The 17,101-nt window shown below is 31.5% G+C and overlaps 1 protein-coding gene across 1 annotated transcript in view; it reads left to right on the top strand.

The window, feature by feature from the left end:
* The window catches only part of LOC126881881 (probable ATP-dependent RNA helicase DDX55 homolog), a 30,787-nt gene extending 17,651 nt beyond the window's left edge, over nucleotides 1-13,136 (top strand). Inside the window, exons 8-10 of the mRNA XM_050646530.1 lie at nucleotides 2,296-2,482; nucleotides 9,658-9,819; nucleotides 12,990-13,136. Of these exons, the coding sequence (XP_050502487.1) occupies nucleotides 2,296-2,482; nucleotides 9,658-9,819; nucleotides 12,990-13,102 (462 nt within the window). The 3' untranslated portion in view covers nucleotides 13,103-13,136. The remainder of the gene's footprint in view (nucleotides 1-2,295; nucleotides 2,483-9,657; nucleotides 9,820-12,989) is intronic.
* Nucleotides 13,137-17,101: the final 3,965 nt, after the last annotated feature.

Raw genomic sequence — 17,101 nt, 5'->3', positions numbered from 1 at the left:
TAGATGATTTGTCTCCAATATGTCCCATTATATCTTCTTGCTTATTGTTCTACAGACCTTGATGAGCGTTGGCTTCCTTTAGGAATGCTTCCAGCCTTCCCCATTCAGGGTCAGTCTTCATCATCATCATCATCTCGGTGCTACAGCCCTTAGAGGGCCTCGACCTTCTCAAGCTTTCTACGCCATTCTGTTCTGTCCCTTGCTTGCATTTTCCAGTTGCCGACTCCGATCTTCTTGGCATCTTGTGTTACCCCGTCCATCCACCTTAACTTTGGTCTACCCCGTCTTCTCATTCCCACGGGTTGCGCTGTTAGAATCTTTTTTATCATGTTCGATTCAGTGGCCCGGGCTACATGTCCTGCCCACTGCAGGCGGTTTCGCTTAATTATGGTGCTAATATCTTTTCCGCCAAACGTATGCTTGTAGATATTCTGCAGTTCAAAGTTATATCTACGCCTCCATATTCCGTTCTCACAGACCGCTCCGAATATCTTGCGTAGCACCTTTCTTTCACAAATTGATAGAGCGGATTCATTTGCTTTAGTTAGCGTCCATGCCTCTGATCCATATGTGAGAACGGGGACTATCAATGTTCTATACAGCCTTATATGAGTTGCCTCTTTAACCGTTTCGAAGTTTTGGTCATTGATGATTAGATCTGCGTCAACATTTCCAGCTCTTGGGTTTGTGTTAATCGCCATGAATTTGGTTTTATTTTGATTTATATGTAACCCCATTCGTTCTGCTGCTGCTACTAGCTCGGTTAGAATATCCGCAGTTCTCGCCCTGGTTCTTGTTATAATGTCCACGTAGTTTGCGTATGCTAGAATTTGGACTGATAAGTTTGCTGGACAGGGTCAGTCTTCTCCATGTTTTAATTACCAGTATCCTTCCACGTCGCCCAGGAAGCGTTTTTTGGTCCTGTCCCTCAGATTTTTCAAACATCGATGTTCGGACCGGATTTGTATCATTAATCCTTAAGACATGTCCCACCTAGCTTAATTACTAAGAATGAGGTAGAGAATTACTAAGAGTAATCAAAGAAAGGAAAATCCAATACTTGGGTCAAGTGTTGAGAGGGGAAAGATATGAATCACTTCAAATCATATTGGAAAGTAAAGTACAGGGCAAAAGATCAGTAGGAAGGCGCCAGAACTCGTGGATTACAGACCTAAGAAGATGGTTTGACCGCTCATCCGCAGAAATTTTTCGTGCAGCAGTTTCCAAAGCTACAATTGCCATTACAACAAGAAGAAGCCTCTTAACACAACATTTTATTTGCCCTCTTTATTCCATTACATACCAGATTTTCATGAATTTTCGATTTGTTAACATGTTGAGTTCCTCTCGTATAGATTCTGCTATAGTTTATGTTCAAATATTATGGTAGGGGAGCAAAGTATGCTAAATGTGCAGTCACTCGAGCGCTTTGGGGACCTATTGGGTTGTGATTATTAGGTCCTAAAACCAAAAAAAGTTAAGTAAAATTTTCCATTTTAGCGGGCGCTTGCCATTTTTTAATTTAATTTTCCATTTCCATTAATCGTTTTTTCCGAATATAGCGCCATCTATCCATAATTCGAAAAAATGTTTCGAATAAAAGTTGCTTATTTTTATGCAGAGAATTCAAATCTTCAATAAAAAATGGGGGCTCCCATTTAAGATTTTAAAGTAACCCCCCACCCCACCTCCGTGGGGTGGGGGGTTACTTTAAACTTTACCCCCTTTGGTACCACTCGATATATTTTTCAAAAATATTAAATAAGTGTATTTTGCAGTTTTTCGATCTGATGTTTATTTTACTAAATATCGCGGGATTTGTATTTAAAATTTAAAATTTACCCCCCACCCCTCTCTGCGAGGGGTCGTGTTTGGTATCTATCGATAGATTTTTGAAAAATATTGAACGTGTAGTTTTTAGTTTTTCGATCTGACTTTCATTTCGCGAAATATTCGCCTTTTTCTTGTGAAACTTTGTGATTCACCAATTCCCTTACGCCCCGCTCAAATCGTCAGATTTTTTAAATATACACTGTTTTGCATGTACTTAACTTACCTTATCTTAATCTGACAATTTCGAGTATTTTTAAGGATAGATTTTTTTTTTCGGACCCCCCTAAACGAACTCCCCTGTGTTAAGAGCCAATATATGGCAGAGGTACATCTGCAGGGTACCACGTTTCTCCCCATATGATAATCTGACGCGCTCGAGTAACTGCAAAAATCCCCGCTTGGGCTCCCCTACCATTATATCTTCTCGATAATTTTCTACGTTTAATATATTTATTTTTTCAGGAATTGCCTTTAGGTGCTGTAGCAGCAACTTATGGTCTACTTCAATTACCCAAGATGCCAGAATTGAAAAATAGGGACTTATCAGATTTTCCGCAAGTACCTGACTTCGACATCAATAGTGTCCCATACAAAGATAAAATTAGAGAAAACGTACGGTTTCAGAAATTAGAGCAATATAAAGTAACAGGTAAGAATAATCGTTTCTGTAATTATTTATTAATACTCTAGGCTAATTAGCAAAATTCATGGAAAAGTTATTTACCAGCAATTTTATTGCTGGAATCGAATTATAAGATCCCATATATTAATAATATAGGTATGCAAAGTCCGCAGATAGTGTGCTACTTTTTCTATAAACAAAATGGCGCCGACAAATCGTATTTTTTTCAATTATTGCTCTATAACTCCGAAGATTTTAACTTTACAACAAAAACACCCAAATAAAAATTCACCGCAATTAAATTTTGCATAGAGATATGTTTTTCACGATTTGCTCCGATGAAAATTTTCCTCGGAAAATGCGGGTTTTCCTAACAAAAACTATAATTTTCAAATAAAGTTTTAGGTAATTAATAATTAATCAATAATTAAATAACTTAGTGATATCAAACATTTCTTGGTATAGATTGTAATTCCAGAAGCCGGTGAAAATTAAACGAATATTTTAGCAACAATTCAATTGTTAATTAACAATTTACGATCGCAATAATAACCAAAATAATCATGATACATTGATCAAACTTATAAAGATTATAAAGATGAGATGCTTGTTTAATATTTTATCGACAAAATATAAATTTTTCTTTTTTTTGCATAATCTTTAAATTTTGAAAAAAAATAGTTATAATACGTAGTCTAATTAGTAAAGTACAAAGAAAGGTTATTTACCAGCAATTTTATTGCTTTAATCGAACTATAAGATCCTATATATTATTAATATAGGTATGCAAAGTCCACAGATAGTGTGCTACTTTTTTAATAAACAAAATGGCGCCGACAAATCGTATTTTTTTCAATTATTGCTCTATAACTCCGAAGATTTTAACTTTACACCAAAAATACTCAAATAAAAATTCACCCTAATTTAATTCTACATAGAGGCATGTTTTTCCCGATTTGCTCCGACAAAAATTTTCCTCGGAAAATATGGATTTTCCCAACAAAATCTCGAATTTTCAAATAAATTTTTTGTGCCAGTAATTATTTATCAATAATTATATAGCTTGGTGAAATAAAAGCTTTCTTGGTATAGATTATAAATTCAGAAGCCGGTTAAAATGAAACGAATATTTTAGCAACAATTCAATTGTTAATTAACAATTTACAGTCGCAATAACAACCAAAATAATCATAAGACATTGATCAAACTTAGCAAGATTATAAAGGTGTGATGCCTATTTATTATTTTGTCGACAAAATATAAATTTTTCATTTTTTTGCATAATCTTTAAATGTTTAAAAAAAATGTTACAAACAAATTAACATTTCTTAGAAATTGTTTACTATATTCTAATTTTAAAAAATACTTAAAATGCGTATTTCATAGGTCTTGAAAATGAATGCTTTAAAAAAATTTTCCAATCATTTGTAAACAAGTTAGGAAACAGCAAAATAAATATACGATATCTCTATTGTTTATAATTTGTTTTAATTGTTTCAAAGCTTAAAAGGGAGTCTATGGTACAATCTAATTACTCACAAAGAATGTCACAAATTAGTGCAATGGTTATATTTTAATCAAAGATTAAAAATACTTTTTTTTGTAATTTTTAGCGCGAAAGTAGGCTTGATACAGAGCCGGAGATAAAATATTCACTCGAAGCGACTGACACGCTTAAATTCGCGCGAGTTGTTTATGTGGGCGGGTAGCTACAGTACTGTATTATTCTACTTTCGCGCGTGTAAATTACAAAAAAATATATTTATAATCTTTAATTAAAATATAACCATTAAGCTGATAATCGATATTGTTTTACAAATAATTGGCTTGTACTTTAAACTCAGTTCTACGCTTTGAAAGAATTTGAAAAAATTATTAACACCGTAGTAATCGTATGTTTATTTTGCTGTTTCATAACTTTTTTGCAAATGGTTGCAAAAAAGTTTTAAAGCATTCATTTTCAAGATATTTGAAATGCGCATTTTAGCTATTTTTTAAAATTATAATATAATAAAATCTTTCTGAGAAACGTTAATTTGTTTATAACTATTTTTTTTAAACATTTAAAGATTATGCAAAAAAATAAAAAAATTATATTTTGTCGACAAAATGTTAAATAGGCATCTTATCTTTATAAGATTTCAAAGTTTGATCAGTGTATCATAATTATTTTGGTTATTATTGCGACCGTAAATTATTAATTAACAATTGAATTGTTGCTAAAATATTCGTTTAATTTTCACCAGCTTCTGGAACTATAATCTAAACCAAGAAGGCTTTTAAGCACCAAATTATTTAATTATTGGTAAATAATTACTTATCTAAAACTTTATTTGAAAATTAAAGATTTTGTTGGGAAAACCCGCATTTTTCGAGGAAAATTTTCGTCGGAGCAGATCGGGAAAAACACGTCTCTATGCAGAATTTAATCACGGTGAATTTTTATTTGAGTGTTTTTGTTGTAAAGTTAAAATCTTCGGAGTTCTAGAGCAATAATTGAAAAAAACACGATTTTCGGGCGCCATTTTGTTTATAAAAAAAGTAGCACACTATCTGAGGACTTTGCATACCTATATTATTAATATATAGGATCCTATAATTCGATTCCAGCAATAAAATTGCTGGTAAATAACTTTTCCCAAAAATGGCCTATTCTCCGATATAATCAGCCCAGACTATAAGGCTATCGGTACATAATTCGCAAATATTTTACGGCTATCCCTATGGTGGGAGGGCATTTAATGCCAAACTTTCCACCTTTTTAAGAGGAGTGGATGGACATCCAATTGCTCCGAAATATTTATTAAGGACCACTGGAGCAATGATAATACAATTAAAGAGAATTCCTTCGATAGTTTATTTAATAAATGTACTGTACTGAAATAAGGGCTGATTCTAACATTGATAACTTATCGCAATTCTAAATACAACGAGATTTATACAAACTTTAATAATATTTATAGTGCTTCGGGGGTGTACACACTCAGAGGTTTGAGTGAAATCAATGTAACTTTACCTACAATCAATGTAACTTTACCTGTAAACTTTAATGTAACTACCTTTAATGTAACTTTACCTTTAATGTACCTTTACCTTTAATGTACCTTTAATGTACTTTAATGTAACAACCTGAAATCAATGTAACTTTACCTACTTTGACCTACAATTATTTTTGTACTTTGAGCCATATAAGCTCTGCTTTGGCTCGATATTATTGTATAATAATAATAATAATAATAATAATAGAGGGAGTGTGAGCCGTATAGCTAAATCTGATAATAATAACTTTAAACTAATAACAAAAGCGCGGTACATTTCCAAAATACGTAATTTTGCACCAGAAGCGCGAAAAAACACACTCGCGTTGTTCACCTCGGAGAAGTCATTGTAAGACTGCCGTGATTCTAAACTATCAAGGGTCCACGCGGGGAGATATGGAGGCAGAAAAACTAGTCTTAACAAATAAAGGTTCATATTAGGGGAACTGAAACCGAGTGATTCGAAACGCGAATACATGCATTTACAATTCTTATATAAGTTTTAAAATATAATAGTTGGATATATTTAGAATGAAATAAAATAAGTTGTTTTTACAACACCCTACTTTTTCTGTCTTTACATGGCAAATTACGTGTAGTAAAATTCACACTGGTATGGATATGTAAACATTACTAGAATGTCATTCTACTTGACAATGTCATCATTAACAAGAGATGGCTTTTAAATGTTCTTGGATAACTGTTATTTGTATAATTGCAAAATATTAATTCAGTTAATGCCCGACTGGTTTATTATTTGACAAATAATGACATTACATATTTCGAAGTCTATTAAGTACGATATAACGCCCAAGGGCGTGTTATTGAAAAATATCGCCCTAGGGCCTATTAAATTTAAATAACGAGTTAAATACTGTCAAGTTGACAAATAAAACTCTAAGTAAAACTATGGTTACCACAATTACGTTTCGACTATTACTGGTAAATGTACTTATTTGAAAACTAATTGATTCAAAATTCATTCAAATTTTTTGCATATAAAGAATAATTTAGTCGGACATTAACCGTTGAAGGCACCACGGGTATTATAATAATAACGTTTTCGGTCAACGTATATACCTCGGGCCGAAGGCCCTCGGTCTATACACCATTGACCTCAAGCGTTATTATCCTTATAATAGCCTTGGTACCTTAATAACTATAATAAATGTGATAATTTTTTCACTAACTATGTATTCAGTGATTGTAATAATTTATATGTACAACAAAAACTAATACTCAATCTAGAAAAGAGGAAAAGTCTTAAAGTGATTTTTTAATATTATGTTGTTATTATGGAACACTTACAATTTTGAACATCTTTAACAAAAAAATACTTGGATCACAGGATATATCCTGATGTATTCTCTGCTTGGATCTTCCATAAATAATAAACAATAAATAACTTTTTATTAAGTTTACGTCTTAAATCAATTATTTATCAAATACACTATCAATATTATTTAATCAACAACTCAAAATATTCCCGATGCCATATCAAATATTTAAAACTGTCACTGTCTTGTCATCATATTCTATTTTCTTCTTCTTCTAATTGTGCCATTTTTAAACGCTTCCCTATCTTTTGCAACGTGAAATATCTGTTCAACACTAAGGTTAGTCCAATATCTGATAGTCCTCAGCCAAGATTTCTAGATTTTTTCTTTCTTACCAAGCCTTTTCTTCCCTCTACCCTTCCTTATATGATGACGTGTAACAGAGAGTATTTATCGTTTCGAAGTATATGGCCCAGATGCGATGTTTTTCTTATGTGTTTGTAAGCTTTCTGGCATGTTCAATTCTTCGTTTGAGACTTTTGCAGTCCAAGGAATTTTTAGAATATTATGTGGCCTATATAGCCACATTTCAAATGCCTCCAATTTTTTTACGGATTGGGCTTTTAGAGTCCAAGCTTCTACTCCATTTTATAAATCCTTTTCGAGCTACACTGCGGTGCAAAAAAATCGATCCACTAAAAATTTGGTCATTTTTGATGTTTCGAATTTCCTAAACCTGTTGTCCGATTTAAGCGATTTTTTACCACGTTATAGCCTTATTCATTGACAATATCGCTGTAATAATATTATTGCTAGACAGTCAAACTGTCATTGTATACCGGGTGTACGAATCAAACCGTGCTTTTTCTCAAAGTTCGCATCACCCTGTGGATTATTCTATCATTTATAAAATACTGAAATTAAAACCCAACTATAGCTTCAGGTTTTCTTAACATTTTGTCTTTCGATTCATCCGCTTATGTTGAATAATAAAAAAGTTAGGTACTTTAACAACTGGCCATGTTCGTCGTCAGTACAGGGTGTTTTCTAAATAAGTGCGACAAACTTTAATGGGTAATTTTACATGAGAAAATAATGACAATTTGCTTTATAATCATATGTCCGCAAACGCTTCGTTTCCGAGATACGGGAGGTTCAATTTTTTTACGTACTGACGATTTATTTATTGCTTTAAAACCAGTTAAGATATGCAAATGAAATTTGATGGGTTTTAAGACGTAGTTATTGCACATTTTTTAACATACAATTAAAAATTGTATATTCACCATTGGCGTGCGTTTGGGTAATATTATCGGTCATAATACCCGTTGCGCGCCAATGGTGAATATTAAATTCTTAATTGTATGTCAAAAAATGTGCAATAACTACGTCTTAAAACTCATCAAATTTGATTTGCATATCTCAACTGGTTTTAAAGCAATAAATAAATGGTCAGTTTGTAAAAAAATGAACATCCCGTACCTCGGAAACGAGCGTTTGCGGACATATGAGTATAAAGCAAATTGTCATTATTTTCTCATGTAAAATTACCCCTTACAGTTTGTCGCACTTATATAGAAACACCCTGTATTGATGACGAACATGGCCAGTTGTTAAAGTACCTAACTTTTTTATTATCCAACATAAGCGAATGAATCGAAAGACAAAATGTTAAGAAACCTGAGGCTATAGTTGGGTTTTAATTTCAGATTTTATAAATGCTAGAATGATCCACAGGGTGATGCGAACTTTGAGAAAAAAACACAGTTTTATTCGTACACCCGGTATACAATGACAGTTTGTCAATGATATTGTCAATGAATAAGTCTATAATGTGGTAAAAAATCACTTAAATCAGACAACAGGTTTAGGAAATTCTAAACATCAAAAATGACCAAATTTTTAGTGGATCGATTTTTTTGCACCGCAGTGTATTTCTATTCTGACCTTTTCATCTCCTCATCTGATCTAACTGTGAGTTTATAATAGGGAACTTGCACAAAAATTACAGCAAGCAATTAAAAACTGCAGAATTTAAATTATTCTTTCAACGGGCGGAATCGGTTGTGACGTCAGACAGTTTGTTGGTCCCTATAAACGGGCGTAAGCGATAAGTGTGGCAACGCTGCAACGGTATGCATGTCTGATTCCCAACGAACTGTCAATACCGACAGTTCGTTGCTTATTCTAGCTAGAATAAATAAATAAATAACTAGTCATATAAAAATAGGTGTTATTATGAATAATATGTGATAAATATAGTAAGAATTAAAAACATAAGGTTCTTTGTAATACTATAGTAAATATTACTGCATTGTAGCAAAGAAATTAACATAAAATAAGTAAGTAAATACCTTGTATATGTAGATGAAAATAGAGTCTGATTTTTATACTCACATTAAAATGAACGATACAATATTATTTGTAATATTGTTTTTGTGTTGCTTCGATTATTATAAATATTATTAAAGCACAGATAAAAAGAAATATACACGAACGAAATCTATCTAACCTTCAAAACACAATGTTTTTAAATACAAACAGTTGTTTCTCTTCCAGTGTTGACAGTTCGTTATTCTCTTTTCCTGGAAGGAACAGTGTGACTTCACATAGCTTTTCGTGTTGTTTACAATGGATAGCTGGCGATCACAACTTTAAATGTTCATTGTAAATTAAATATTGCGATTTGAGGGTTGATATTTGGTATGCCTTGTTTATATATGTAGTTGTAGACAAATACAATAAATAAAAAAATGTCCCCTATTGCTCCGAGGTATTTATACTTTTCGGTAAATACCAACGAGGTATTTGTGGTTTATTATGGAATGATATATTGATTAATTTTTTCGGCAGAGCACTAGGTATCTCAGATTATTTATTGTTATAGGGGTGTGGCCTGGACATAAACAAAAATTTGTTAAAAAACCGACAGAAGCATGGTCCTTGACAAAGCAAAAAAAGGAGGAGAGAAAGAACAAACGACAAAAGAGAAAAGAAAGAAAGGAAAAATTGGCACAGAGTGAACAACCCAAAAAGAAAAAGCGGAAAGGTATATATTTTTTAAATTAATAGTACCACGTTTTTTTAGTTAGTACTATTTATATTTTATTTATAATATAGTTAATAATACATATATAAATATATATTTTTTGGATCTTTCAAAACAAAAAAATTATTTTGTATTTTACTTTATCGTACTACATACGCAGTATGAGTATAATAGATAAAGTTATAGGATCGTGCAAAAAAAATTTTTCAGATTTCACTTTTTTTCGACGTTTTGAGTCCCCCTGAGTCCAAAAAGCAAATAAAAAAAACATGTCGGAAGTATGTACGTACGTACGTATGTCGCCACCGCCCAGCAAAAACGACTGGACCGATTTTGATGAAATTCGGTATGAGTAAGTTTAAGAGAATTTTGTCGAGAAACTAAGCTTTTGAAAAAACCTCTCAAAGGGGGGCCGAAATAGGGGGGTTATTTGGGGCCCATTTTTGCAAATTTTGACCGAAACGAATGAAATTTAACTTAAAGTTAGCTCATCGATAGGTAAATAGAAATACGGAATTTGACATTTCCAAATCCAAAATGGCGGCCGCCCACCCGATACATTTCCCTACCAATCTAAAAACTTGTTTAAGATAAATTTAATTTGAAAAAACATTTATATAGCCTAAAGATGGGGCTATAACAAGAATATTATCGTTTTTCAGAAAAAGTTATGGGTTGCCTATATTTAAGGGGTCAAAATTTGACATAAATTTGAACTAAATTTTCTCAAAAATGACTCCAAGGAATTTGTTTATTTTTTGATATATTTTTAATATCCTATCGGTAAATTGAATACCATTGGTCAGATTTCTTAACTCCTCATAGGAGGGGAGTTATGAATTTTTTATAAAAAAATATTCGAGTGCCCGTAACTACCTCTGTAATAGAAATTAAAATTTGAAATTTGGCAGACATATATAGTACTTTGTTATCTATTAGCATAATAAATTTTACCCACAATATGGCTTCCGGTTTAACCGGAAATGAAAAAAAAATCTTAATTTTTTACATACGCCCTGTATATTTTTACATATTTTGAAAGAATGTAAAATTATCTTTCCAGTGACATAAAACTCGTTGCTGTAACTCAAAAACTCGAAAAGTTACAGAAAATTGAAATTTTGCTAGAATCTTGTGTGTGTCCCCTCTCACGCGATCATAGCAGAGCATTATTATAGGGCAGTCAATGAGGGTATTTGGCTCCGAATTCCATCCTACTACATCGATGTACTTGATATTTTCACAGTAAGTAGGGAATAGCTCAAGAAACAAAATCTACCCTATATACTATGGCGCTTTTATCTTGGGGCAATTCCCACCCCTTCAAGGGGGTGGAAAATTTATTGGTCAAAATAAGCATGGAAGTGGCTAGAGAACCTATTTTTAAGCAAAAACTGATCTATACTTTTTTTTGAGAACTCAATACTTTTTGAGTTAAGCGTAGTTGAAAATTGGCCATTTTCATTTAAAAATGACACGTTTTCGGACGGTTTTTTGTGAATACCTTAAAAACTATGCATCAAACTGAAAACACTGTATAAAATTTTTTTTTAATTATAAATAACAAAGAGATTCGTTCCTTCGTAAATTTTCTATTTATAATACAAAAAGAGATATGGTAGGTAAAAAGAGTTTGTTTTTTGGTGCATGCTCAAAGTGCTCATGCGTTTGTAGTGTTTGAAAAGGCCTTTAAAACGAGCACTGTTAAATGTCGGTTACATTCAAACTAAGTGAGATATGGTGCAAAATATATGACTAATGTACTTTAAGGAAAAATGAGAAGTACATACATTTAACCCCTCATTCACCAGAATTTAAATGCATTGTTTTTCTTTTGCAATACCTCTTAATATAGTGTTATTTCTACTTTCAAAAAGTTGGGCGGGTGAAAAAAATAAGATCAAATTATAGAGCGCATTTTTAAATTTTCTTAAAATTCTTCCTTTTGCTCCATGCAATTCGAAAATAAAAATGTTCTATCCCCGAGAAGTGGTGAGAACCGCCCCCATGATAAAAGCGCCATAGTATATAGGATAGACTTTGAATTAGGAGATTGGACTTTGGGCTACTCCCAAAATTTCATTACAATCCATGCAGAAAATGCAAATATTGTAAACTATTAATTTCTCAGAAAAATTGACTAATTTGAAATGAAATTATGACTAATATTCTATTGATTTATGCAATAATCTATAGTGTGTCCCCGAACATTTTCTCAAATGCGGGAATTAATGATGCGTAGAACCATAAAATATTTTCAAGTATACAAGGTGTTTCTAAAATATCAAAATAACGAGTAACTTTGTTGTTTTTGTAGAATGCCAGTATCTAGTACGATAACGATAATAGTCGGTACGATAAATTTCTCGGGCGGCCCTTCCGTCCAGCGTTTTTTCTGTAAGTTTATCGTTTTCGAGTTATAAACAATTATTGTATGTACACGTACACACTGGTGCAGGTGCATTAGTCTTCAACGTCCTTGTCCCTTGCATTACTGCTCTCACATAGGCCGATCAGACACCAGTAAATTCCAGTCTAAGCCTCAGATTCGAATTTTAAACTGATTCGTTAGCCGTTTTTATTTTCTGTTCGGCGGATCAGGAATTGAACTCACATCCACTAGAACACATCGCAGCAAAGCGAAGTGAGGTCGACCGCTTAACTCAAATGACCGACAGTTAAACAATTTAAAATAAAAAAAAATAACGAAAAATGAAGCTTCTCAAGACTCAAAAACATAAGTAAAAAATATCATTTATGAAATTATGAAGTACCTAAACTCAAGTTCAAACCTTATTACATCAGTTCTTGATAAGTATTTTGGGGTTATTTCATTTTAAAACATTGTTTTTTTAGTTGCTAATGCAGTCCGATCTCACGTCTTCCCATAAGCAACCTTCCTCATTAACAACTAAAAAAATATATATTTTAGAATAAACATGACAAAAATTCTTATCGGGACCTGATAGAAGAAGGTTTGAACTTGAATTTAGGTACTTGTTGATTACAACAATATTTTTTGTATTTTTGAGACTCGAAAAATCGAAATTTTTTTTTTTTCAATTTTTAATGGTTTGTTTACATTTAGTCTTAAAAAACATATCAAATGTAAGAAAAACATATGTAATTACTAATTATGTCAATAACTTCATATAATTTTTTCTATGCAGGTATTAGTGACGAAGACTTAGAAGAGTTAAAGAAAGATGTAGCTTTATTGAAAAAGCTAAAGAAAAAGAAGATATCAAACGAAGATTATGAAAAAGATATTGGTTTATGTTAAGAATAAATAAATTTATTTTTTATATCGTTAATAATCTATTTTGTACTTTATTAAATTTGAAAACCCAATTACAAAAGACAGGTCAACAATTGACCAGGGCCCGGATTACGAACACTCGATACGCATCGTATCCGCCATGTTTTACCGTAGGGAGTGATTACGAAACCTCTTTCCCTACGTTGTCGATGCGAGTCAACTCGAAGGCACTGCTCGATACCGACGATCCTATCGAGTTGCCAACTCGAACTATCTATCTCTCTCATCTCCTATAACACTTTCTCTCTTACCGGTCAAAGTATAAAAATTAAGAAAAGTGAATACATAACGAGATAAACTACTTACTTCATACTTTGATTTCTTTAATTTAAAAATAATGTAAATCGTTAATCAAACGATATTTAGATTATACGATTTTGATAATAATTCTCATGATTTGAACATTCAAAAAAGATATTGTTTAAATCTCCTAGTGAGGTGTTATTACACTCATTACACTGACAGGAGTTCTCTAATGCTTATTCCTATTTTAAAAAGATATGAAGGAAACGTCCATGGTTAATTTTTATCCTTGTAATATTTGCAGAGTAAGATTTAATGGCGAAAAGGTAAGATAAGGAATGCTCTGAGACAGTATTCAATGAAGGGTAGTTAGCAGTGACTATTACGAACTTTAGTAACATTTTTATATAACGTCTCCCATCTTTCCCTGGCCATTTAATCTTTAATAATGGTGTAAAAAATCATAATTATTCTCAAATTCTACTCAAGTTCGAAAATCAATATCTAGGTATACGTTATCACTGAATCATCCTTAGAATATAAAATAAACGTTTATAATAATTAAATAATAAAAACTTTATTTAATATTCTATAATAATAATAATTGAGGTTAATGAGAGAAATTTCTTGGCATATAACGTGCATTCCATTTGTTCGAAATATTATCCCGTAGGTTCAAAAATACGATGATTGCCGATCATTTTCTGACAGTCTACTCGAACCCAGTTCGTAATCACTTTTTGGCTTCGATAAGTATTCGCATCGAGTTTGCCTACGGTTTGTTTTGCGATTTCGCATCGAGTGTTCGTAATGCCGGGGCAGATTTTTGTGCTACTTCAAATCTTAGAAAAAGCGATGAATTTAATATTGGTACGTTTTAGCTCTTTGTGAACTTTGTAAAGTCAGCGTATGATAGCGTCCCAAGATGTAAATTATATGAAGCCATTAATGAACTAACATTCCCCATATATTAATAATATTTGTAAAAATATTATTATTATTGAGTAAAGTGATTTGCAAAGTGCAAATACAAGATTATCTGTCACAACTTAAGACTTCAAACGAGCATACGACTCAGTCAAAAGGAACAAACTATACTATATATTGGCTGAATTGGCAATACCACACAAGCTAATAAGACTCATTAAAGCCACAATGGATGAAACTCAGGCATGTGTACGAATACAAAACCATCGGACAGACTTTTTAAAATTTCGCAGGGACTAAAGCAGGGAGATGGGCTGGCCCCAACATTGTTTAACCTGGCACTGGAGTATGCGGTTAGGCAAATGCAAACTGGACGAGGAAACCTACTGACCAACCGAACGGTTCAACTGGCCGCTTATGCCGATGATATTAATACTCTGGGCTTATTAGCAAAATTCATGGAAAAGTTATTTACCAGCAATTTTATTGCTGGAATCGAATTATAAGATCCTATATATTAATAATATATGTATGCAAAGTCCGCAGATAGTGTGCTACTTTTTTTATAAACAAAATGGCGCCGACAAATCGTATTTTTTTCAATTATTTCTCTATAACTCCGAAGATTTTAACTTTACAACAAAAATACCCAAATAAAAATTCACCGCAATTAAATTCTGCATAGAGATATGTTTTTCACGATTTGCTCCGACGAAAATTTTCCTCGGAAAATGCGGGTTTTCCTAACAAAAACTTTAATTTTCAAATAAAGTTTTAGGTAAGTAATTATTAATCAATAATTAAATAACTTAGTGACGTCAAAGCTCTCTTGGTATAGATTGTAATTCCAGAAGCCGGTGAAAATTAAACGAACATTTTAGCAACAATTCAATTGTTAATTAACAACTAAAAAGGGGTAGTTCCCTATTAACAATTTACGATCGCAATAATAACCAAAATAATCATGACACAATGATCAAACTTATAAAGATTATAAAGATGAGATGCTTATTTAATATTTTATCGACAAATTATAAATTTTTCTTTTTTTTTCATAATCTTTAAATTTTGAAAAAAAGAGTTATAATACGCTGGTATTCTTAGTAAAGTACAAAGAAAGGTTATTTTCCAGCAATTTTATTGCTGGAATCGAATTATAAGATCCTATATATTATTAATATAGGTATGCAAAGTCCGTAGATAGTGTGCTACTTTTTTTATAAACAAAATGGCGCCGACAAATCTTATTTTTTTCAATTATTGCTCTTTAACTCCGAAGATTTTAACTTTACACCAAAAACACTCAAATAAAAATTCACCCCAATTTAATTCTAAATAGAAGTACGTTTTTTCCGATTTGCTCCGACGAAAATTTTCCTCGGAAAATGTGGGTTTTCCCAACAAAATCTCGAATTTTCAAATAAATTTTTTGGGCCAGTAATTATTTATGAATAATTATATAGCTTTGTGAAATAAAAGCTTTCTTGGTATAGATTATAAATTCAGAAGCCGGTGAAAATGAAACGAATATTTTAGCAACAATTCAATTGTTAATTAACAATTTACAGTCGCAATAACAACCAAAATAATCATGAGACATTGATTAAACTTAGAAAGATTATAAAGGTGTGATGCCTATTTAATATTTTGTCGACAAAATATAAATTTTTCATTTTTTTGCATAATCTTTAAATGTTTAAAAAAAATTGTTATAAAAAAATGAACATTTCTCAGAAATTGTTTATTATATTCTAATTTTATAAAATACTTAAAATGCGTATTTCATAGGTCTTGAAAATGAATGCTTTAAAAAAAATTTCCAACCATTTGCAAAAAAGTTATGAAACAGCAAAATAAATATACGTTTTCTCCGTTGTTTATAATTTGTTTTAATTGTTTCAAAGCTTAAAAGTGAGTCTATGGTATAATATAATTACTCACAAAGAATGTCAAAAATTAGTGCAATGGTTATATTTTAATCAAAGATTAAAAATACTTTTTTTTTGTAATTTTTAGCGCAAAAGTAGGCCTGATACAGAGTCGGAGCTTAAATGTTCACTCGAAGCGACCGACACGCAGCATGCATTATTTATAAAAGTGTACGTCTCGCGCGGCCCGTCGTCGCTCCGAGTGAAAATTTTAGTTACAGTGCTGTATTATTCTACTTTCGCGCGTGTAAATTACAAAAAAATATATTTATAATCTTTAATTAAAATATAAGCATTAAACTGATAATCGATATTTTTTTGTAAATAATTAGCTTGTACTTTAAACTCACTTCTACGCTTTGAAAGAATTAAAAAAAATTATAAACACCGTAGAAATCGTATGTTTACTTTGCTGTTTCATAACTTTTTTGCAAATGGTTGCAAAAAAGTATTAAAGCATTCATTTTCAAGATATTTGAAATGCGCATTTTAGCTATTTTTTAAAATTACAATATAATAAAAACTTTCTGAGAAACGTTAATTTGTTTATAACTATTTTTTTAACATTTAAAGATAATGCAAAAAAATAAAAAATTTATATTTTGTCTACAAAATATTAAATAGGCATCTCATCTTTATAAGATTTCAAAGTTTGATCAGTGTATCATAGTTATTTTGGTTATTATTGCGGCCGTAAATTATTAATTAACAATTGAATTGTTGCTAAAATATTCGTTTAATTTTCATCAGCCTCTGGAACTATAATCTAAGCCAAGAAGGCTTTTAAGTCACCAAATTATTTAATTATTGGTAGATAATTACTTATCTAAAACTTTATTTGAAAATTAAAGATTTTGTTGGGAAA

Source organism: Diabrotica virgifera, chromosome 3, assembly GCF_917563875.1.
Source record: "Diabrotica virgifera virgifera chromosome 3, PGI_DIABVI_V3a".
Classification (NCBI taxonomy): Eukaryota; Metazoa; Arthropoda; class Insecta; order Coleoptera; family Chrysomelidae; genus Diabrotica; species Diabrotica virgifera.
Note: the sequence above shows the minus strand (reverse complement) of the source record. Positions and strands in the feature narration are given on the sequence as shown.